The sequence below is a fragment of the Mustela putorius genome, unplaced genomic scaffold (assembly GCF_011764305.1).
Source record: "Mustela putorius furo isolate JIRA1106 unplaced genomic scaffold, ASM1176430v1.1 tig00003987_pilon_pilon_pilon, whole genome shotgun sequence".
NCBI lineage: Eukaryota > Metazoa > Chordata > Mammalia > Carnivora > Mustelidae > Mustela > Mustela putorius.
The window spans coordinates 7,782,329-7,806,922 of record NW_025422126.1 but is presented as its reverse complement, the minus strand read 5'-3'; the positions used below and the strand labels follow the sequence as shown (position 1 = coordinate 7,806,922).

General features: G+C 39.8%; 1 protein-coding gene across 4 annotated transcripts in view; it reads left to right on the top strand.

Annotated features, from left to right (window-relative positions):
• Window positions 1–24,594, top strand: part of PAK1 (p21 (RAC1) activated kinase 1) — a 148,149-nt gene that overhangs the window by 57,398 nt on the left and 66,157 nt on the right. The window contains exons 1-2 of one of the 4 annotated variants that reach the window (XM_013050252.2): window positions 5,585–5,791; window positions 21,786–21,993. In XM_013050252.2, coding sequence (XP_012905706.1) covers window positions 21,804–21,993 — 190 coding nt within the window. In that variant the 5' untranslated portion in view covers window positions 5,585–5,791; window positions 21,786–21,803. Of the gene's footprint in view, window positions 1–5,584; window positions 5,792–21,782; window positions 21,994–24,594 lie in introns of those variants that run through there. The other 3 variants (XM_013050251.2, XM_013050253.2, XM_004781033.3) reach the window with 3 other exon arrangements.

Genomic DNA, 24,594 nt, shown 5'->3' with positions numbered 1-24,594 from the left:
TTTATTGTTTCTTCTACCTTCTTTATTTTGTTTATTCAATTCTCTAGTGTGGGACTTTTAGTTTTATACATGTTAGCTTCCATTGTTAGTGGTGATTTTAGTGGAGACAGACCATTTCTAGGTTGTCTTTAATCCCTGAAGCCTAATGTGGGCAAGTGTACATGGTAGATGTTTGATAATTTTTTAAAGAGATAGCATACTTATTGGATTTGTAGGCGATACAGACTGGAAGGGAAAACTATACTAGATGGCAGAGAGAGAGTGAGCAGAAGAGCTTGCAAAAATGGGTTGAAGCCAGCAAGATGAAATTTAAGGAGGATGACAGAGAAGTTCTACATTTTAAGTTTCAAAGAAATGGCAACATATGAGCAGGCTGGAGGAGACCTCACATGATGCTATTCTTACAAAAATGGTCATTTGGGCTGCCTAAGCTCAATGCCAGCCAAAGACACTGCAGTGGCTAGAAACTAATGCAACTTCAGACTGAATTACTGGAAGTAAGCAGAGTTAGAGAAGGCAATAGTCCAACTATGTTCTGAGGGGGACAGACTGCACTTAGATTGTCATGTTCCTCATAGGGTACCAGGTAGTAAGAGGGTCATGGCAAACATGACCAGGTTTAGTAAAAGGTGCCCCAGGTCACCACTATGCAAAGTAGAGTCTGAATTGTTCTCAATCTACAATGAGGTAAACATAAAAATTGAGAGTGTATAGAAACTTTTATAGCAATTTGACGGAGTAATTGTGTGTCTAATGAATCTAGTAAAAAAGAAAATGAACCTTATCTTGTATGTCCTTTATTTTGCTTGATACTTTTATTTTTTATTTTAATACATTTTATTTTTAGAGCAGTTTTAGGCTTAGAGAAAAATTGACCAGAGAGTACTGAGCTCCCACTCTATTTCATCCTCCCCTTGCATTTTGCCAATTAACAACATCTTGCATTAGTGCGGTACAATTGATGAACCAGTATTGAGACAATATTACTAACTGAAGTCCATAGTTTATATTAGGGTTCACTCCTTGTGTTGTACAGTTCTGCGGGTTTTAACAAATACACAATGATATATATCCACCATTATAGTATTACATGGAATAATTTCATTGCCTTTAAATGCCTTAAAAATGCCCTCTGTTCCACCTCTTCATTACCCCACCCTACTTCTGAACCTGTTGCAACCACAGATATTTTTGCTGCTTCTATAGTTTTGCATTTTCCAGAATATCATACTTTTCAAACTAGCTTTTTACTTGGTATTTTTTCACTTAGGGTTTTTTCTGTGTCTTTTTGTGGTTTGGTGGTTCTTTTCTTTTTACTGCTGAATAACTGGCCATTGTATGGATATTTGTTTACTCATTTATCATTGAAGGATATTTTGGTTGTTTATATATTTTGGCAATTATAAATAAGGCCGTAATAAATATTTATGGGTAGGATTTTGTGTGGACATAAATTTTCAGTGCACTTGGATAAATACCTAGGAATGCAATTGCTGGATTATTTGGTAAGCATATATTTGACTTTATAAGAAATTGCTAAACTGTCTCCCAAAGCGGCTGTACTGTTTTGTATTCCCATCAACAGTGAATGAGAATTCTTGTTGCTGTATATACTCACTCACATTTGGTGTTATCAGTGTTTTGTATTTTAGCCATGTTATAGGTATGTAGTTGTACTTCATTATTGTCCCTAACAACATATGGTATTGATTATCTCTTCATATTCTCTATATTTTATTTGGTGAGGTGTCTGTTCAGATCTCTTACCTATTTTTTGATTGGGTTGTTTGTTTTCTTGCTGTTGAGATTTAAGAGTTCTTTGTACATTTTAGATACAAGTTCTTTTTTTGTTTGTTTGCTTCAAATTCTTATTTAAATTCTAGTTAGTTAACACATAGTGTAATAGTGGTTTCAGGAGTAGAATTTAGTGATTCATCTCTTACAGATAACAGCCAGTGCTCATCATAACAAGTGCCCTCTTTAAAACCCGTCACCCATTTAGCCCCTCCTCTACCCATCTCCCTCTATCAACCCTCAGGTTGTTCTCTATAGTTAGGAGTCTTTGGGGTCTCCCCCCCCCCCGCTTTTTTTTCCTTCCATAAGTTCATTTGTTTTGTTTCTTAAATTCCACATATGAATGGAATCATATGGTATATGTCTTTCTCTAACTTAATTTGCTAAGCATAACATACTCTAGCTCCATCCACATCATTGCAAAGGGCAAGATTTCATTCTTTTTGATGGTTGAGGAACAGTCCATCATGCACACACACGTACACACAGAGTTATACAAACCACATCTTCTTAATCCATTCATTAGTTGATAGACATTTGGGCTCTTACCATAGTTTGGCTATTGTTGATAATGCTGCTATTATCGGCGTGAATCTGTCCCTTCAAATCTGTATTTTTGAATCCTTTGGGTTAAAAATCTAGTAGTACAATTGCTGGGACAGAGGGTAATACTATTTTTAACTTTTTGAGGAACCTCCCTACCATTTTCCAGACTGGCTTCACCAGTTTGCATTCTCACCAGCAGTGTAAGAGGGTTCTCCTTTTTCTGCATCCTTGCCAACATCTGTTATTTGGGTACAAGTTCTTTATCAGATATGTGTTTTGCCAATATTTTCTCAAGTCTATGACTTGTCTTTTCATTCTTTTAATGGTATCTTTTGCAGAACAGAAGTTGTACATTTTAATAAAGTTCAGTTTACCAACTTGTTTTTTTATGGGTCATGATTTTGCTGTTGTATCTGAAAAGTCATAATCAAACTTTAGCTTCTATACATTTTATAGTTTTTTAGTTTACATTTATGTCTGTGATACATCTTGAGTTAATTTTTGTGTAAAGTGAAAAGTCTGTGTCCAGACCAATTTTTTTTTTTGCAGTTATTCTGGCACCATTTATTTATTTATTTTTTTAAATATTATTTATTGATTGATTTATTTGACAGACAGAGATCACAAGTAGGCAGAGAGGCAGGCAGAGAGAGAGAGGAGGAAGCAGGTTCCCCGCTAAGCAGAGAGCCCGATGTGGGGCTCGATCCCAGGACCCTGGGATCATGACCTGAGCCAAAGGCAGAGGCTTTAACACACTGAGCCACCCAGGTGCCCCGACTGGCACCATTTATTGAAAAGACTCTTATTTCTTCATTGAATTTACTTTGCTCTTTGTCAAAGATCAGTTGACTATATTTGTGTAGGTCTATTTCAGACTCTCTATTCTGTTTCAATGACCTATTTGTCTTTTCTTTTGCCAATACCATACTGCCTTGCTAACTGTAGCTTTATAATAGGTCTTGAAGTCAGGTAATGTTAGTCCTTTATATAGATGGATATCTATGTAGCTTTAGTTACATCCATAAAGATATTTTCCTATGACATATTTCAGACCAACTGGATCAAAATCTGTGCTAGAACTTCAGTATATATTTTTAAAGTTTCCCAGGTAATTTTGATACAAAGGGAGAGTTGAAAATCATCATACTGAAACTGTAAACTCCTTGAAGGTATGGTCTTGTTCACTGATGTGTCTGTCCCTGGTAGCTTATACAAGATGCTTCAGTAGTTAGTGAATGACCAGGTGACTAATAGAACTGGGAGTATCTATCCTGGAGAAGAGGAAAAAGTTCAGGTGCTTGATAGATTACCATAACATATATCTTAAAGCCTTTAATATTTGTCTTGAAGGACGTTTTCTGATCGCTCCAGAAGGCAGATGGAAGTTTACAGAGAGGCTGGCTGAATGTTAGGAAGCATTGCCCAACAGTGTTATTTCCAAGTGAGCTCTCTGTCTTTATGTGTATTTCAGCAGAATGTGGAAAACCATCTCTAAGGGGTGGGGGATGCTGCATGGGGTGGAAAGTTGGTTAAGATCAGACACTATGATTATTGATGATTACTTTGAAAAACAATGTCCAAGGCAGAGGACTGCTTCTGCCTTTCATCCATGCTGTATAAGTTGAGAGAAGGGTGTGGGGTCAAAAGAAGATCCTAAAACTACTTTGAAGCTGAGTTCTCATAGTGCAGCTGGTCCCAACTCTGTGTTATTGACCGTGTCTCTCTAGAATATGGATGTCTTTGAGAAACTCCCTCCTTCCTCCACTAAATTTGGGACTTCTTATAATTGGACTAGCATGGGTACTCAGGGCCTGGAAAAGGCAAAACATACTTAACAGAAGAGTTCTTTCCATCCTCATTGGAGTTCTTCCCCTACACCCTTCTGCAGTTAAATGATTTGGGCACATAGAATGGAGGTGTGTGGATATCTGGCAGGGGAAATGGATAAAAGCCAAAAAATTTCTCTCTAGCAGCTGGGACAGGGTATGACAATTTTATATAAAGATGACTAACATGGCAGAGAGAAATAAAAGCATAGATTTAGGAGTCAGATCAAAGTTGGGACAACTTGGCCATTTTCCAGTTGTGTGGTCTTGGGAAAGTCACTGTTCTCCTTCACAGATTACATTCTGTCTTTCACTGAGTTCCTGCTGCTGCTGCTTCTGAGCTGTATCTTTAGAATATGCTTGTTTTGTTTTAGCTTATCTTCTAATAATTAGTCTAAATCATTATCTTGTGCCTGGAGTTCCGTAAGAATCTACTAATTTGTTTTCTCGTTTTCCACCATTCTCCCCTTTATTCTCCATTCAGCAGTCAGCGATCCTGTTAAAGATGTAAATTAGGCCTTGTCATTATGCTTAAAATCTTCCAAAGCCTTCTGATTATTAAAACCTAAAACAAAACCCCAACTCCTGGCTCTGACCTGGAAGTTACCTTGCATAATCTGACTCCTGTCATATGTCTCAATAACAGGGTGTAGAGGGGAAGTTGATGGGGGCAGTATTATTTTTTAGGGAGCATTTGGATATGTATGAAGGTGGTTTTTTTGGTTAAATTGTTGAGGGGGCACTAGTGGGATTTAGGGGGTTTGGGCCTGGGTTAGTGAATGTCCTGTAATGTGTTGTTCAGCTCTGGACTCATTACAATGCCTAATTCACAGTATGTGCTTAAGAAATACTTATCGTATGAAACCACATTCTTCCTGGACCTCAGTTTTAACATGTGATTTGGTAGAGAGCCTACTTCATAAGGTTGTGGTGAGAAAGACATAACATTTCGTAAAGCACCTGGTACACAATAGCACTTAGTAAATGGTAGCTGCTGCTGAGCTTTCTTTGCCTAGAAGCAATGTAACTGCCCACCCTGAGTCTTCCCTAGGACATCAGACACCTTCGTTGGTGGGGTAGAGGGGTGCGTACATCTCTTTACCAGAAGGCTAATCTGATCAAATCCTGGGTTTGACCAGAATTGCCCCGGAGTCCAGACACAGCTGCAGAAACTAAGGCATAGAGGGGGTCTGGTTCTCTTCCTTGACTCTGGGGCTCACCCAGGACTCTGACAGGCCCTGGAAAGTCTGGCCCCGTGAGAAATTACCTTCTGCTGGAACCTAGGTGTGGAGGATAGCTGAGAGGGTGGGAAGGTAGTAGTCTCCCCGCCCGCAGAGCTTCTGGGAAAGGAGAAGCGCGGTTTCCTCCCACCTCCTTCCCTCCCTTCTTCCTCCGCCCCTTCAGCTTCGCCAACCCCAAGCTGCGCCTTTGCTGCGCCCTGCGAGGGCGGGAGCGTGCTGCACCGGGAGCGGGAGCTGGGGCGGCTGAGCTGCTGGGAGCCCGGCCCCAGACGAGTAGAGCGGCGCGGGTGGAGCCAGCGCGTTGTGCGGCTAGCTGGGCAGGAGAGGTGCGGCTCTGCGACAAAAACAGTCGCCAGAGATGCCGGGGCCAGCTCCCCCCACCAGGTAATACTGGCCCACCCTGGGGCGCGCCTAGCTGGGCGCTGCTGGGGAGGGGGAGGGGTCTCCGTTGGCTTCCGGGGAGTGGTGCCTCGCATTCTGGCGGATTTAGGGTCTTGCCTTAAAGAGACCCTAAGCAAGAGAAGGGGCTGAGGGCTGAACCCTCAGATGAGCTGGCCTCCTAGGCCAGCACCTGGAAGCAGAGCTCTGGCTAGCGAAGGTTGTGAAGGAGAAGCTGGTTTTGGGGTGAACTGCTGTGTCTCAGGAACCGTTCTCCTTTGCTAACACCGTTGTGCTTGGTGGTTACTGTGATGCTTTCCACTCTGTTTGGCTTAGCTGCAGGCCTGCTGGGACCATGGGGTGTTTTCTCTTGGGTTTTGGGGAGGGGCATTATATTATAAGTGACCTGTTAAGAGGTGGAGTAAACCAGGACATTGGAGACCTAAGGAAGGGTAGGTATGGTTCAGGCAGCGTCTGTGCACCTCAGTTTCCTTATCTGTGTAGTGAAGAGCTTGACCTTCTGTAAACTGCGTTTTGGAAAGGTGAGCTGGTTAAAGCCCTAGAATGAGCTGCAGAGATGTCCCCCTCAACAATGTGAGAGGCAGGGGAATCTGAGAAGAAGACCTTTGTATCCTCTCCAGCCAGCCTTTTGGATGCCATCTTGCTGGTCTGCTGAGGACCCAGATGCTTAATGGACAAGGCAGAGGTTGAAAATGCTGATTCTTTTGGTGTTGAGTATAGATAGGTTGGGTCTAGGGAGGTGGGGTTGGAAAGAAACAGGTCAAGGCATGTTAATGGTTTTCCTCTGAGCTGGCCAGTTATTTGATACCTGGGTGCAAAACTGTTTTAAACTAGGCTATCTTGGGGTGCCTGGGTGGCTCAGTGGGTTAAAGCCTCTGCCTTTGGCTCAAGTCATGATCCCAGGGTCCTGGGATCGAGCCCCACATCAGGCTCTCTGCTCAGTGGGAAGCCTGCTTCCCTTCTTCTCTCTCTGCCTGCCTCTCTGCCTACTTGTGATCTCTCTCTGTCAAATAAATAAATAAATAAAATCTTTAAACTAGACTATCTTCATTGGCGCCCCCTCCTTACTCAGCCTAGTTAATGACAGACCTTGGGGGCTGTGTAATGTCTTATTACAATTCTTTCCTTGATCATCTGGGACCAAGAAACATGTTAGGCCTGATACTAACCTACCTTGATTATTTTGATCTCCTTCCTCCCCTGAGTTTTTCTGTGATTCTGTCTCTGCCCCCCCCCATTTTTCTTTCTACTTCCTACTCCTGCTCATTTTTCCTTCTTCCCTTACCCATCTTTTCTCCCACCCTCCACTTTCTTCCTTTTTCCTACTCTTTTCATACTTCCCTTTCTTATCCTTTCCCCCCATAGCTAGTTTTTCCTTCCCTCTCTTGGGTCCTTCTCTTCTTGGTTAGGCTTTCTTCTCTCTTTTTTTTTTTTTTTTTTTTTTAAAGATTTTATTTATTTATTTGACAGATAGAGATCACAAGTAGGCTGAGAGGCAGGCAGAGAGAGAGAGGAGGAAGCAGGCTCCCTGCCGAGCAGACAGTCCGATGCGGGGGCTCCATCCCAGGACCTTGGGATCATGACCGGAGCCGAAGGCAGAGGCTTTAACCCACTGAGCCACCCCGGTGCCCCTCTTCTCTTTTCCTTATAGAATTGTTGGTTAAGGGTTGCCTGGCTGGCTCAGTCGGTGGAACTTGGGACTCGTGATCTTGGTGTTGCAAGTTTGAGCCCTGTGTTAGGTGTAGAGATTACTTACAAATAAAATCTTAAAAAAGAAATATAGGAAATAGAATTGTTGGTCAAGCTTTCTCATTATTAATAGGTTCGAGGGACCTTTGTTGTGGTGTTTGTGAGGTTCAAACACTGTGTTTCCTCCCTAACTTCCTTACGTTTAGCTTTCATCTACAAATTCTGTCTTCCCCAAGTGCCGGTCTCTTTCCTTACTTCCTCTGTGTCTTGCTTTGGGCCTGCTAATAAGCAATCTTTCTTCCAGGATTTGACCCCCTCTTCCTTTGCAGAGGGGAGGAGGCAGCGGTAGGCAGTAGGGAGTAAGCAAGATGAGAAGTGGAGAGCTTGAAGACTAGAGTGGGAGAAGAGCAAGGTGTCCAGTGGGGCTGGGCAGAGGCCCAGACTGTCTTTTGTGACAAGTGACAGAACAAAAGCTCTATGGCAGCTTTGAGGCATTGCTTACCTGGAGGAAAAGAGGTGACTTGTGAGCCTATGAAAGAAGAGGGGATAGTAGAGATGGGGTAGAGGGAGAGAAGGTGGGGTCCTGGGGGAGAAGAACAGTGATTTTTTGAAGAAGAGGGTGGACTGGGCAAGATAGGTATTATTTGGGTAGAGGTAGGTGTGGTGGGAAAGACTACAGTCTGGAAAAGAGGACCACATAGGTTAATTTCTTTACCTCTGAAGGCTGGCTTTTTGGACTGTTTTGTTTCTATTCAACTAACTTTTCTTGAGTAGCATTCTCAAAGTGGGAGAATGAGAGGGGAGACAGAGATAAGACAAGGTTGCTATTTTCCTGGCACTCACTGTATACATTGTAATGTGGAATGCACATGTATACAAAGAGCTTTGAATATGACATCTGTCATCATCACACATTCTCTGGATCACCTGTTCTGTGTTAGTTATGGTGCCAGGTGCTGGGGATACAAAGATGGAAACTGGACTCAGTTGCTACCCTCTGTTGTGAATCAAGGAGTATAGACATCTGTAAGCTCATGTGTTAATGTATGTGTGATAGAAGCACAAGGGGCTATGATAACACAAGGGGAAACTTTAATCAGCAAGTCAGTGGCTGAGCTGGTGCCTAAATTCAAGTCTTCTCTAAAGGTGGTATCTGTTCTCTTATGCCATGGTCTCTTCTGACCCTGTGAATGCATATAGTATACAGAGAGTTTTCTTACATTTTTCGTCCACATGTGGGTCCGGACTCAAGGTATTACTGAGATGAAAAAAAAGCAGTTCCATGTGGTGGGTCACTGTGCCATGGCCAAACACTCATTACCTTGAAAGGGAAACTGATTTGGTCCCCGTTAATTTCTCCTGGCTCTAGGTCACTTGGGTGAGTTTCCTCTATAAGTCATCGACTCTCTTCCTCCTTTTCCACACCCCTCTATTTTCTTAAATTCAATGTTTAAAATCCAGATGGAGCTAGGCTAGACATTTCACTTCCACTGGCCTCTGTAAAACAGGGATTTAACACCTCATAGGGTTGATGAAGATCAAATGAAATAATGAATGTGTGAAACTAATTTGTAAACTGTGAAGTGCTCTACAGATTTACTGTGGTTGTTCCCGAATGCATTTTCAGCCGTGAAAAATGCTCAGAAGAAATGCCTAGGGGGTGCCTGGGTGGTTCAGTTGGTTAAGTGTTTGCCTTCTCAGGTCATGATCTCAGGATCCTGGGATCAAGCCCTGCACTGGACTCCCAGCTCAGTGGGAAGTCTGCCTCTCCACCTTGCTCTTGCTCACTCGCTCTGTCTCAAATAAATAAAATAAAATAAAAAAGTCTTAAAAAAAAAAAGGAAATGCCTGGGGTTGCTCACTGACTTTTTAAAAACTGAGCCTCAATCCTTAATAATGAAGGAAAAGGAGGGAGTTAGAACAAGGATGATTTAGAGACTGGTAATTGAACGCCATGTTAAAAACCAAGTTCAAAAGATATAGGGATTTCTTTTAGGTCAAACAAATAGTAGGTGGCAAGTATAAAAGATATTATTTTTGGTGGCACCTTGTGATACAGGGTGGGAAAAAAGGAATAAGAAAAGGAACGAGGGGGAGGGATTTAAAAGCATACTGACCTCAGTTCAGATTTTGTTTCCATAACCTACTAGGTCCTTCGTTTTTTATCTTTTTAAAGTTCATATATAAAATAGAATATATTTACACCTACTTTGAAGAGTTATTTTAAAGCTTAAAAATAATTATATAAAAATTTATCTAGTAGGCACTTAATAGCTATTTTTGCAAAAATAAGCTCTTAAATTATCTTCTAAAGGAAGTCTTCCTTGGCTCCTAGGCTATTAAGGCCCCTCTTTGGGATTCATGAAACACTCATGTTCTTCCTCTCACCACTCACAGTTGTACTTCTTGTGTCATACTGTCATTGTGGTTTATGGATCATCAGTCCCATTAGTATGTGACTTTTTGAGGCTAGAGACAGGGTCTAGTAAATCTTGATGTGTCCTTTTGCTGAGCCCCCTTCGTTGCTAGGTATAGACTGGTAAACACAAAGAACTTAGTTGCTTCTTTGTGAAGCTTACTGTTTATTGCTGGAGACGTATAATAAATAAGCAAAAATATATCATGATAGATGCTGTGAAAACCAAGAGTTTCATTTGTTCATTGTAGGTCTAGGTACTTAGAAGAAATGCAGGCAGAATTGTCTAACAGATGATTATTAGTCTGAAAGAACTTTTGGGCTAAAGGTAAAAACTTGGGTACTGTCAACATATAGATAATAAGTAAAGCTATAGGAATGGATGAAATTATCTAGACAAGAGTATAGCGTATGAGGAAAGGAGGTTCTTAGCCTTGGACATGTCAAGGATAGCTAGGAAGAGTCTGCAAAGGAGATAGGAATACACAGAAAGGTAAAAGGAAAGCCAGGTGAATGCTGCAGAGAGATTAGGTAAGGTGGGGACAGAATAGTAACCATTTGATTTGGCAACATGGAGATGGTTGGTTGTCTTGACAAGACTACTTTTGGTGAAATAGAGGGTGTTACTTAGTGAACCAAAGGGGAGGAAGTGGAGGTAGTGTAAATAGACAATTCTTCTGAAAAGCTTTGCTATGAAGGGAAACAAAGAAATGTGTTTTGAGGAATATGTTGGTGTCAAGGAAGGGGTATATGTGTATGTGTGTCTTTGAATAGGAGACACTATAGCATGTTTATATTCACTCAGTATTTACAGATCAGGCCAAAAATCTAGAGATCATATTCATTTTTTTCCTTTACGCTGTACATCCAGTCTCTAAATAAGCCATTTGGTTCCACCTTCAAAATATCTACCTTTGCTGTACTACAGTATACCTACTGCAGTCCTGTCAAGCTACCACCAGTTCCCACCTCAATTAATGTAATAGTTTTTTAATGGTCTCTTCATTTTTCCTTTGCTCCCCTGCAGTCTGTTTTCTGTAGCCAGAGTGGTCCATTTAAAACATAAATAAGATCACTACTCAGAATTCTTCAGTGTCTTCCCATGCTTGATAAAAGATCCAAATTACTGTGGCCTGTAGAGTCCTATATAGTCTGACCTCTGGCTGCACCTCTAATTTAATTTTTCTGCCATGTTTCTCCTTGTTCACTAAACTTTGGTCTTGTCCTTTTTGCTGCTCTACATGCCCCAAAATATTCTCATCTTGGACATTTGGTACTTACTGCTCCCTCTGCTTAAAATGCTTCCACATGTTATGTTGATTAGTTGTCTCATTTCATTCAGGTCTTAAGTGTCTTTTCCTTAAAGAAGCCTGTCCTGATCATCTTGTCTTATATATCACCCATCCCTGGCCTCCCCCAAACCAGTCACATGCACTACTCTTTATTTTCATTATGGTCTTGACATTATATATTTGCTTACTTCTTTGTCTGCTTTTCTTACTAGTCCATAAAATCCACGAACACAGGGACATTGTCTTATCCAGCTAGATTAGTACTGGTACATTGTAGGTGCTCAATAAATACATATTGAATGACTGAATAGAATTAAGAAAGAGAGATGGAGAGGGAGTGGGAGAGATTGATTGATAGTTTGGTTGATTAGTATAGCTAAAAGAGATCATTCCAGGTGAGAGGGAGTGCAAGTTGAGGGAGAAGAAGGAATGGCTTTTGATGGGAGTAGGAATACCTCCTTCATTGTAAATGGGTGGTACAGGGGCAGGGAGGCATATGGATCTGTGAGTGGGAAGATGGAGTTCTCCTGCAAGGATTTCTGTTTTCTTACAGAAGGTGAGTTCATCAGCGAAGGTGAAGGGGTGAGTGGGAAGCCTAATTAAATCCCCATTTGAGGCAAGGTAATCTTTTGCAGAAAGGTATTCATAATTTTCAAGTGAAAGCAGTCAATTAGGTAACATTCTTTAGGATATTCAGCTGCTTCAGTACAGAGACAGTTGGGGGAGAGTGGGAGTTCAATCCCAAAGCTGGGATTTTGCCAGTTGCATTTTGTAAAGGGAGAGAAGACAAGGTGGTTGATTGTTTTGTTTGTGTGTGTGTGTGTGTTATTGTCATTGTTTTTATTTATCAGATTTGTTTAGATTGATCAAATTTGTTTAAAGTATACATGTACAGTGACAGCCTGTTACAAACTTATTGTCTTATACATTTTACTGAGAATCAGTTAACCATTACTTGTAATTAATATCTTAAGTCTTAGTTCATTGGTCTCTACCCCAGCATTAACAGGCTCCTGTGGTAATACGACTGTGATAGCATAGGGAACTTTCAGCATATTTTTTTTTTATTGTGGTAAAATATGCATAACATAAAACTTACCATCTTAACTATTTAAGTGTGTGGGTTAGTGGCATTAAATACATTATTAACATTAGTATGCAACCATTAGCACCATTCATCTTATAAGTGTTCATCTTGTAAAACTGAAATTCTGTGCCTACTAAACAATAGCTCCCTATTCTCCTTTCCTACTAGTCCCTGGCAGCCATCATTTTACTTTTTGTCTTTATGATTTTGACTACTCTAAGTACCTCATATTAGTGGAATCATATGGTATTTGTCTTTTTGTGATTGGTTTATTTCACTTAGAATAATGTTCTCAGGGTTCATTCATGTTGTAGCATATTACAAAATTTCTGTCTTTTTCTGAATAATATTTGATTGTATGTGTATATTATATTTTGCTGATCTATTCATCTGTTAAAGAATACTTCTATCGCTTCCACATTTTAGCTGTTGTGAATAATGCTATTATGGGTATCAGTGTGCAAATATATATTTGAGACCCTGTTTTGAATATTTTTGTGTATATGTATCCAGAAGTGGAATTGCTTCATTTAATGGTAATTCTATTTTTAACTTTTTGACAAACTGCTATAATGTTTCCCACAGTGGCTGTACCAACTTACATTCCCACCAGCAATGTGCAGGGTTCCAATTTCTCCACATCCTCACCAACACTTTTTGGTTTCTCTTTTTTAGATAGTTGCCATTCTAATGGTGCAGGGTGTTATCTCATTGTAGTTTTGACTTGCATTTCCCTAATGATTAGTGATTATAAGCATATGTGATTAGTAATTATAAGCACATTAGAACTTCTTTTTATGTGCTTATTGGCCATTCATACTTCTCTGAAGAAGTATCTCTTCAAGTCCTTTGCCCATTTTTGAATTGAGTCGTTTGGTTTTTTGTTGTTGGGTTTTAGAGGATTGATGGCTTGTGATGTTTGAATGATTTTGACGGGCTATAGTTAAGGAAAAAGAGAGGTGAAGATAGGAGGTACTAATGGATAGTGGGTTTGAGCTCAAAATAAAGTATAGGAATTATAGTAGAAGTTCTTGAGCAAGTGAGCTGCATGGATAGAAGGTTGTATTGGAGTATATAGGATTCATTCCAGGTACTGGAGTTAATACACATTTTGGTGATAAGGTTCAGGGTGTGATTATGGGAGTATTGGCCAATTTGGACTAAAGGGCAACAGTTGAAATGGCCAGTGTGTTGGAACAGTCATCATTGTTGGCAGGGTGTAGAGGCCATCTAGAATGATAACTGGGGAGGTACAGAAGAAGACTAATCTAGGAACTAAAGTCTTTGAGTGAGGTGACTAGGAATGGGGTACCGGGCAGCAAGGATAAGGCGTGTGGGAAATCACAGGAAATGTTTGGGCAGAGATTGACTAGAAGGTCAATCCATTCAGGAGACAACTGAGTAGATTCCAGTGTTTCTTGGGTGGTTGAACCAGATGGCCTTATAAGTTCCTTCCAGCTCTCGGATTGTATGGGCCCCACATTTTAGTGATGATTTTCTCACTCCAGGGCATCCATTGGGAAGTCTAATGGTTTGGTAAAATAGATTTAAATTTTCCCCTTAACTGTTAGGAATAGCTTAATTGGGGCTGCAGGTCAGGAATTTCCCAGTACCTTGGTACTGGTACTGGTTCTGCAAGTAACTCTAGTGGCTTTCTGCAAGGGTGGTAGAAGTAAGGAAGATGTGTAGGTATTATTGGGGCAGGGGAGAGGGGGGTGAAGGTACAGGGATAGCTTAAGTCTTGGACCCCAAATCTCTCTGCCTTTTCCATTTCACTTCTCTGGCTCCCACGCTTTCTAATTCCAGATACAGACCTTTGTTCATTTTGTCTCAAATTATAATTAGTGTAGAAAGAGTGTTTTTAAGAGAATCAGAATAATCGGTGTCTCTTCATGGCCTCACTATTTCACTGAGTGATCTTAGGTAAATTTCATACCCCTGTGGGTTTCAGGTTACCAGCTATAAAATAAAGATTTGAGATTGGCTGGTTTTTCAGGATCCTTCTAGCTTCTGGGTTTTTTTTTTTTGTTGTTGTTGTTGTTGTTTTGTTTTGTTTTGTTTTTCTGTAAACCAGGCTGCCTTAGTCAGTGAGCCTTTGCAAGGTACCTAGTGTGTGCCAGGTCTGTGCTGGGTGGGACTTGATGACAGACTCCGTTTTGTCCCTTGTCTTGTTTGTGGTCTGGTGGGTCTGACCAGAAATATAGAAACTGCTGCATAGAAGTATGTATAATTAAATTAAAATGTTGGGGAAAAGACAGAATTAGAGGGGGTTCTGTGAAGATTGCATAGAGAAAGTGAATCAAAGTGGGTCTTGAAGAATGAGGAGGAGTTTGCTTGGCAGACAAGTTGGGACATCTTAGGTGGGGAGAACTGTGTGGGCAAAGGCAGGGGTATGAAAGCATATTGAGCTGGAATGACTAAGTTTAAGGAATAGTAGAGATAAAACTGGAAAGATGAGTGGGGGATAAGAACAGATATTTATTGGACATCTATTTTGTGCCAGGCAACATGCTAGGTGCATATATATGTTCCATGTATATCTATATATCTCTCTCTATATATCTATATATCTATATATATCTATGCTTTTAAATTCTAGTAATCAGGGTGCCTCGGTGACTCAGTTGATTAAGCATCTGCCTTCAGCTCAGAGCATGATCCGGGGGTCCTTAGATCCACCCCCATGCTCAGCAGGGAGTCTGCCTCTCCTTCTCCCTCCTCCCACTCATGCGCGCTCTCTCTCTTTTCTTTTTCTCTCTCTCAAATAAAATATTAAAAAATAAATTCTTGTAACTCTATAAAGTACAGTCTTATTTGTATTTTACCTGTGGAAGCAGTGTCAGAAATTAAAGTAGCTTTTCCAGCAACCCAGAAACCGCCTCCAGTTTTCCTCCCTGCTACCTCAGCTGTTGCTTTCTTGTTGCTAAACCAGAGCAAGTGGCTGGAGGCTGCATAGCGGGAGTGCCCTGGACGTGTCAGAAGGACATCCCTCAGCGAATTCAAGACTGCAGCATTCCGAGCTCCTGCCAAAGAAAACCTCTTGGCACAATTTAATTAAAGATCAGATTCTCATAACCAGGTGTCAAGGGCATGCAGTACTCCCCAGTTCTGGGTGGAGTGTTGGTCGTGCCAGTGTCAGCTGCTTTGAGTTGTTGACTGACAAATGTGATTAATATGTGGACTAGGTTTTATTTTTTCTTCTTCCTTTCCCTACTTCACCTTAGATAATGGCGTGAGGAGTTATTAGAGGTTATCTAGTCCCTTTGCCGTTAGCGTGAACAGTGACACGTGGTGTAGTAGAAAAAGAGTTGGTCCTGGAGTCACACAGACTTTATTTCACATCCATGCCTCTGCTGGCTCTGGGTGACTGGCAGTGTCTCTGATACTTTGCTTCTTCTGACTTGCTCACTATTTTATCCCCAGCACCTAGCACAGCCTGGCATACAGTAGGTGATGAATAAATATTTGCATGCATGAATGAGAAAACTGACACCAACCAAGCAGATTTCCAAGTTTTCTGTAAATTCCAAAGTGTTTTCTAATGTTAGTGGTTATTAAGCTATCAGTGCCAAATGACGGCTGAAATCCTATTTGTAAAGATAGTTCAGGAGGTCTGTGGGGAAACTTTTTTAGAATTTGAGCAACTCTGTTAAGCAGTTTATAGGACTCTCCAAAACTCCAAGTCCCATTGTGTGAGATGAAGGCATCATAGAGCCCTCAGTGCAGACGGATGGCAGCTGGTCCCCTCCTCCAGGCAACAGCTCTTTTCTCATTGTCATCTCTCCACAGCCTTTTTAAATCAAGTGTCATCTTTTATTTTTAACATGGGACATTCATTGCGTGGATCTAGAACTGCTTAGAAGGGACCATTTTTCTGACTAGTGCTGTAGGTGTTATAGAGCATAAAAGGCTCTCTGATCGTTGTGTCCTACTTTTTTATTTTTGTGTTGCATTCTACCTCACTGTACTTTCACACTTACACTATTCCTGTGGTCTAGGATGCATTTGCCATTATCATTCTCCATCAAAATAGTCTGCTTATTTATTGTTTGTTTTCTTTGGTTCAGGTACTTTACCAATGCCTGTACCTATCTCAGACTAGTTAAATCAGAGCTCAGTACTGGTATTTGCCCTCTACCCCTTTTATTAGGAGAAATTTCAAAAGTACATCAAAGTTTAAAGAATTTTATAGTGAATACCTGTATGTCTACTACCTAGATTATTCTACCATTAACATTTTCATATATTTGCTTTATTGTATCCACTATAAATTATATATGGACAAGAATATTATACCCATGTTCATCCAATAATCCATCTTACTTTTTAAAAACACATTTCAAAGTAAGTTGTATATATTAGTATACTGCCCCCTAAGTACTTGAGCTGGTGTTTTAAAAAGCTCCTAGGGACTCTAATAGTTCAGGGTCAAAGACCACTAGTCTGACTTATTTATTCTTTAAGCCCCTGCTTTTAACACCACCTCTTCTGTGAAGCCTCACTGATCACCTAAATTCAATACTGTCTTTCCTTTTCATGTCTTCTGACATTTTACCACTTGTACTGCTCTGTAGCACTGTTCACAATGGGCCTGGCACTGTGGTTTTCTAGTCCTATGTATCTTGCTTACTAAACTATGAGAATGTCTAGCATTAGAGCATATTCATTTATTTATCTCTTTGCCCTGGTTTCTGCCATGGCACTTTATGAGTAAGTACTCAGTAAAAATTTATTGATTTGAATTGTACTTAAGTGAAGAACCTGCAATGATATTAAAAGGTGTACATAACTTTCACATGGCTGATTTGAAGACCAAGAATTTATTTATGCCTCATGAAAGACATTTAGTAAATATCAACCAAGTCTAGCCAAACATGTTTATATTGTGCTTTTTTTTGGCCACTGGCTGGATTTGACTTACCTAAATCAAGAGTAGCAGAGTTCAGGTCAGAAAAGGTACATACGGGATAGAATTACTTCAGGTGTATTTGGAAAATTCTTTGGCAGAGAGTATGAAGACATGGGTTCTAATCCCACCTTTAAACTGCTGTGTTTAAGCAATTTCATTCTGTGTTTACAGAATGAATACCTCAGTATTCCTACCTGTTATATGAGAGGGTCAGATTAGGCGACCTTTAAAAGTTGCTTCTGGCTTTGATGTTATGTATATCTTAAATTCTTTATCTTGGCCCTTTTTATATTAGTGGCTGTGGCATCCGGATGTCATAGAGTGGAAAGGAGTAGCTGCTGCTGTACACAGTCCTTCCCACAGTTCGTGTCTTGTTTCATTCAGTATGTAAAGTACCTTACACATAATGGCTACTTGAAAAACGTTTTCTTTCCCTTCTTTCTGCGCTAGCACTATATTTTTATTCTTTCTCTAGAAAAGAAGACATAAATCACTTCCATTCCTTGGTTGCCTCTTGACCAGTATCTGTCTAGTGACTGTAGAGTGGGAAACACCAAATTGTAGCTCATAGGTTGGGGGACTTTTATTAGAGTCATAACTAGTAAATAGCAGAGCCGGGACCTAAATCCAGATCTCTTGATTTTAGATCCAGTCATCTTTTTATTATATCGCCTTACGGATGGCCTTTCTGAAACCTCACAACGATCCTGCGTTTATTACAGAGCCATTCAGTTGATTCATAATTAATACTTTAGTATAATTAGTTGCGCAAAATTATTAGGCTCCCTGAGCCTCTGGAGCATTGGTAAAATGTGATCAGCGTGTCTTTCCCTCTATTATAGCAGTTTGTTGTCTAGGATGGATAGAGGGGTGTCATCTGAACTATCATTCTAAACGTTGGCTTTGAGCCTCGCTTTATACTGCAGCCCGTCAGAAGGCATTGGCTTGTCATTGTCCCAAATATTTGACCGGCACAGACTGTGAGAAGATTTAAGATGTGTTTGGTCTCCTTATTTAAGAATTGAGTATATTTTTTCCTTTCTCTTCTCAGGATTGATCCTTTGGACTTGTTTTCCTATAAACAAAGTTTAAAATGGCATAGTTTTAAAAATGTGCCAATTATTTTGCTGAATGTAGATTGCAAAATGACCAGTGAGGGGATCTATGAAGTACAAAGATAGTAAAGACTTGTGGAGAAACCACAGGAAGGGACTGTTTGGAGGGCTGCAGGGAAACTGGAAATTAGTATAGAAACATCAAGTCCAAGTAAGTTCAGAGGGAAGGATCAGGTAGGTACAAAATTGTACGGTGTATAGTTGAAGATACAGACAATGTTTAACATTGAGAAAACTTGATTTGAGAAACATTGAGAAAACTCAGTGTTTAACACTGAGAGAACAAGAAGACTTGGGGGATTTTGAAAGATGATTTCAAGTACCTAAAGTTCAGTCTGGGGAAGAAGCAATAGACTTTTCTGAATAGACGTGAGATAGGATTTAGGACTAATAGAAGTAGTGTTTGTTTGCTTATTCATTTATTTGTTTACTTGTTCTTTATTCATTTGTTCAACAAATCTTTATTGATTATTCTGTGCCAGACCTGGTGTTGGGGATTGAGAAATAAGTAAGAGTGAACTTTGTTCTTGAGGAGTTCATAGTCTAAAGCTGGCAGAGAAGAGGGTGTGGGGGGCGAGGCAAATGTATAAACAAATAATTGCTGTGCAGTGTGAAATACATAGAAATTAATGTAAGTGAGAACTTTCTAAATGAAGTGACCAAAGATAGAATAGGCTGACTTTTGAGATCATAGATTTCCTAAAAATGGAAGTTTTCAAGCATAGGCCAGATGACCTTGGGTAGAATATGGTACAGAGGATTCAAGCATTGTATTCCAATAACAGATTCTAGGTTTCAATAATTTGGAATAATTTGAGTATTCTCCAGGCATGGTTGAAGATCTGAGAAATGAAGAAAAGCCTATATCGGAAAGGGTGGTGAACCTCTCTTGGTATAATCTTGGGCTGTAGCCTTGAAGGGGAGCTATATTCAGTGTAGCTTTGGGCTGAAGGACCTAAGAGGCAAGGAAGGGCCTGCTTAATCTGTCAGGTGGCTGTAGGGAGTATAATTTTGGAACCTGCAGTGCAGGGTAGGAAGGTGCACTTGAGGACTCAGTCCATGGAATCCCCTTTGTGGGAGCTGAGGGACTTGAGTTGGGGCTGGGAGAAAAAGCAAAGGCAGACCTGCAAAGTGAAGCCAGAAGAAATGGATAAAAGCACACCACCCAGAGAGTTAATATAGATTAATGATTCTTCTTGCTTACTTAATTTCTTTTGATCAAAAAGAGAAGTAAAGAGCAGATAGAGGTAGAGGTTGGTTTGGTAGGGGTAGGTTAGGATGAGTTACAGAAAGGGTGAAGTTTGAATCTGGCCTGAAAGATGAGTAAGATTTTTATTAGTCAGAGGAGGGAGAAATCTTTGACAAGAATCACTGGGGGATCGGAAGAAGGGTAAGAGATTTGGCAAAACAAGAGAACAGAGATTTCCAAGGTATAGTTTGAGTGTAGGCTGTGTCCAGGTATGGTGGCTTAGTTAGTAAGGAACTTTAGTTTTTGTTCTGGGATGTCAGTGATGGATTTTAAAGTAGAGGAGTGCTAATGTAGTGAAAAGAAGGGGCACATGCATCCCGGTGTTCATGGCAGCAACATCCACAGTAGTTAAACTGTGGAAGGAGCCGAAATGTCCTTCAGCAGATGAATAGATAAAGAAGATATGTTTTTTATTTCGTATATTCCATCAGAAAGGATGAATACTTGCCATTTGCATCAACATGGATGGAACTGGAGGGGATGATGCTAAGTGAAACAAGTTAAGCAGAGAAAGACAATTATCGTATGGTTTTGCTCATAGGTGGAACATGAAGAGTAGTGCAGAGGATCATAGGGAAAGGGAGGGAAGACTGAATGGGAAGAAATCAGAGAGGGAGACAAACCATGAGAGACTCTGGACTCTGGGAAACTGAGGGTTACAGAAGGGAGGGGTTTATGGGGATGGGGTAGCTGGGTGATGGGTATTAAGGAGGGCACGTGTTAGGATGAGCACTGGATATTATACACAACTAATGAATCAGTGAACACTACATCAAAAACCAATATGTTGACTAGCTGAACATAATAAAAAATGTAAAAAAAAATAGAGAAGTGCTGTGTTTTAGATCGCTTATGGCATGTAGAGAAAGAATTCAAGGGAGAAATAGATGCAGGGGATCATTTAGTCCTACATTTATTAAAAAATGTAAAAAAGGTTAATAAATTTTGTTCATAGCATTTAAATAATGGACATCTAAAGCAGTGGTATTCGAATCTGGCTGGCACTGGGATCAGTAATTTTTAACATTACAGAATTTTGTCCATAACCTAGTTACACTAAATAAAAATTTAGGGGAATCAGAACAGAACATCTTATTTCTAAAAAGCTCTTGGTGATTATTACATTGGTTTATTTATTTATTTATTTATTAATCAGAAACTTTAGCCTCTAAAGCACCATTGTGTTTACTTGACGGAGCTTATATTCTAAGTAGTCATGGCCAAAGATATAGTTTCCACTATAACCTGGAAGGATAATGAGAGACTTTATTAATTCTGTAATGTATATGTCTGCCCATCGTCAAGGACACTTACTGATTTAAAGTAATAACATCCGTCTTCATTAAAACTCTTGTTACCATGTGATATCAATTTTTTCCCTTTTTTAAAGATTTTATTCCTTCCCTTTGCCAGAAGTATTGGAGATTGCCAGTAAATGCAACACCATATATGACAGGATGGTTACTGCATTGACTATCATATATTTAGATCAAGGTTAAATTTTAGAGGAAAAAAATACTGGAGAGATGATATAGGCCAAGGGTCAGCAAACTTTTCTTGTAAAGCACTAAATAAATATTTTAGGTTTGTGGGCATATAGTCTCTGTTGCAACTACTCAGCTCTGCCATTGGAATGTGAAAGATGGCATAGACAATATGTAAATGAACGGTTGTGTTCCAGTAAAACTATTAACAAAACCAGCAGCTTTAGGGACTCTTGATATAGTGATACAGTCCATTCTAGAGAGGGAACATGATTTTCCTAAAGTTACAAAATTAGAGGTTGGCAAAGGGTCACTGTGTAGAATGATGTTAGTTTTATTTAATGAATGAATAAATGGAACCCAGGTGGTTAAGGAATTTCTTTAAGGCTAGTGTACTAGTGCTAGTGCTAGTGGCACTGGGATTACTAATTAATTTAGCTGGGCCAAGTTCTGCCTTTCAAACTACATCAAGCTGGTTTTCTGTGCTCTCCAATGTCTTAGGTAGAGAAAAAGAAGAATCTTGTGAATGTTCAGCAGTGCTTGGCACAGAGTAGGTATTACATCTTTGAGTATTGTTGAGTGAGTAAGACGGTAGTAGTTACAATGTGTGGTGGAAAGGTTTGAGCTGCGCCCTCGAGGATGGGTTATATCGTTTGGATTCTTTGAAATTTTTCAATATGTATTTCCTTTTGCATGAAAATAATAAAAGAATTATGTTGTTCTTTCTGATTTCAGTAGCTGCTGGTGGTGGTGACAATGTCAAATAACGGCCTAGACATTCAAGACAAACCCCCAGCCCCTCCAATGAGAAACACCAGCACTATGATTGGAGCTGGAAGCAAAGATGCGGGAACCCTAAACCATGGTTCCAAACCTCTGCCTCCAAACCCAGAGGAGAAGAAAAAGAAGGACCGATTTTACCGATCCATCTTACCTGGAGATAAAAGTACAGTATTTCATTTCTTTCTAACCATTTGTATGCTTAAGACAGTTTTTTTTTCTTTTGGTAGCTTAAAGAGCTGTCCTTTCCTTGACTTAATTTTTCTTTAATACCTTTTTTGCCCTTAAATCCTTCCCTTGTCTTTCTTTCCCAAGGTGACTGAAGTCAGAGAGGAAATAAACTTATTTTTATACTTTATCAACTATTTCTAGCAAAATTCTAAGAAAATAATTGTGCTCTTGCCAGACTTTGTATAATCTGAAGCCATCTATTTACTTTATAAGTTATAAAACTTTTATGAACTCACAAAATATAAGAAATACTGGAGTGTCTTCATTTGGAAATGTTTTTTTCCAAGCTAGTGTCATTTTTGGAATGTCTCCTTTCTAGATTCTTGATTGCCTCTTCTTTATTCATATGTCCTCCTCTCACATCTAGATTTGGAGATTAAGTATCAGTAAGAAAGGCAAGTAGTTGCTGGGAAAAAGAAGCAGGACTCAGCATGAGGTACTAAGAAGAGGTCATACTAGGTGGGCTCATTTTCTTTTTATTGATAAAACTTCTAGAAGAATAAACAGGATTTTAAAGATTTTATTCATTTATTTGAGAGAGAGAGAGAGCATGAGCTGGGGAGAGGGGCAGAAGGAGAGGGAGAAACAGACTCCCATTTAGCAGGGAGCTGGATGCGGGTCTCAATCCCAAGATCTGGAGATCATGACCTGAGCCAAAGGCAGACACTTAATTGATTGAGCCACCCAGATGCCCTGAATAATTAGTCTTTTAACAGTGTATCTGATAAAGTCACTGAAATTGTCTGGACAAGATAGTGAAATAGAGGTTTGGGTGTCTACATTGATAAGTGATTTTTGTTTGACTCCCCAAATTGTTTATTTAAGTGGCTCTTGATGTAAGGTAAATTTCTCCATCATGCTTGCAGGGCTTTTTCTTGTGGTGTGTTGACGAAATTGGCTTTCTTTTTATAAATAGTTATCATGAGCTTCTGATTTAGGTGGACCTGATTCAAATCCTGGATTACTCACTTACCAGCTCTCAGACCTTAGATATGTCAGTTAGCTCCTTTGGCTTTAGTTTCCTATCTGTAGGAAAGATTGGGATTTTCCTATCTCTAAAATTAGAATAATATTCACAGGGTTGTTGTGTGAAGATTATATGCAAATTTCCTAATTAAGTACCTTCCACACAGAAGGCACTTCATATAAGGATGTGTTCTCTTTACTCCTTTACTGAAGCTGGTAGACATAGCTAGTAGACTATATGATAAAATCAGAATTGGGATTCTGAAATAGTAGGCCAAATATAAGAAGCACAATGGCGAATTGCAGAAAGTACCCTATGTTGTAGAAAAATATAACTGCATAGTTATAGATCACTGTAAGATGGTAGATGATAGTATCATTAACCAAATAAGGAACACAGGAAGAGGAACAAGTCAGGAGGATTGGTAGTTGGAGAAAACAGGAAAGCCTTTAAACACATTGCATTTGAGGTGAAAAGGTAATTTTAGACACTTTGCATTTGAGATGCCTTGACATAGAGATGTCTAATAGGCAGTGATATTATAGATAGGAAATAATTGTTGAATAACTGAAATGAGAACTATTGACAATTTTTACTATTTTGGGCTTGTATCTTTGTGTGTACTTACCCTATCCCCTATTCCACCTTCATAGTGAGCTCTTTCGGGGTCTAGTTAGAAGAGAGATGGGTAAATTGCTTAGTTTTCATTTTTTGGCTAATTCATTTATATAGGAGCTGCCAACTTCCTAGATACAGGGCTATGATCTAGGTGGTGTTACCATGCCTTAGAATTTTCTTCCATATATATAGCAACTTTGTTTATCTCTCAGTTTAGGTGTGTATGCTTTTTTTTTTTTTTTTAAGATTCCACATATTTATTTGATATATTCCACATATTTATTTGAGAGAGGGAGAGAGATCCCAAGTAGGCAGAGAGGTAGGGGGAGGGGGAAGCAGGGGTCCCCTGCTGAGCAGAATGCCCAGTCCTGGGCTCTATTTTAGGACCATGGGATCATGACCTGAGCTGAAGGCAGAGGCTTAACCCACTGAGCCACCCAGGTGCCCCAGGTGTGTGCTTATTTTTAACACTGTGCTTTATCAACCATAATTCTTGATCTCTGTTAAGTAAGTAGGTGTTTAGCCCAAGTTTCTATATGTAGTAAAGAGGACTCTTGAAAAGTTGAAATTGTTCTTGCTGACTAGGAAGATAAGATTTCCTGCTTTGTAGATACCATCAAAATTAAAAACATTTGTGCTTCGAATTTTACCACCAGGAAAGTAAAAAGATAATCCATAGAATGGGAGAAAATTTTCTTTTTTTAAAATTTCTTTTCAGCATAACAGAATTCATTGTTTTTGCACCGCACCACACCCGGTGTTCCATGCAATATATGCCCTCCTTAATACCTACCACCTGGCTCCCCCAACCTCCCACCCCCCCTCCACTTCAAAACCCTCAGATTATTTTTCAGAGTCCATAGTCTCTCATGGTTCACCTCCCCTTCCAGTTTCCCTCAACTCCCTTCTACTCTCCATCTCCCTATGTCCTCCATGTTATTTGTTATGCTC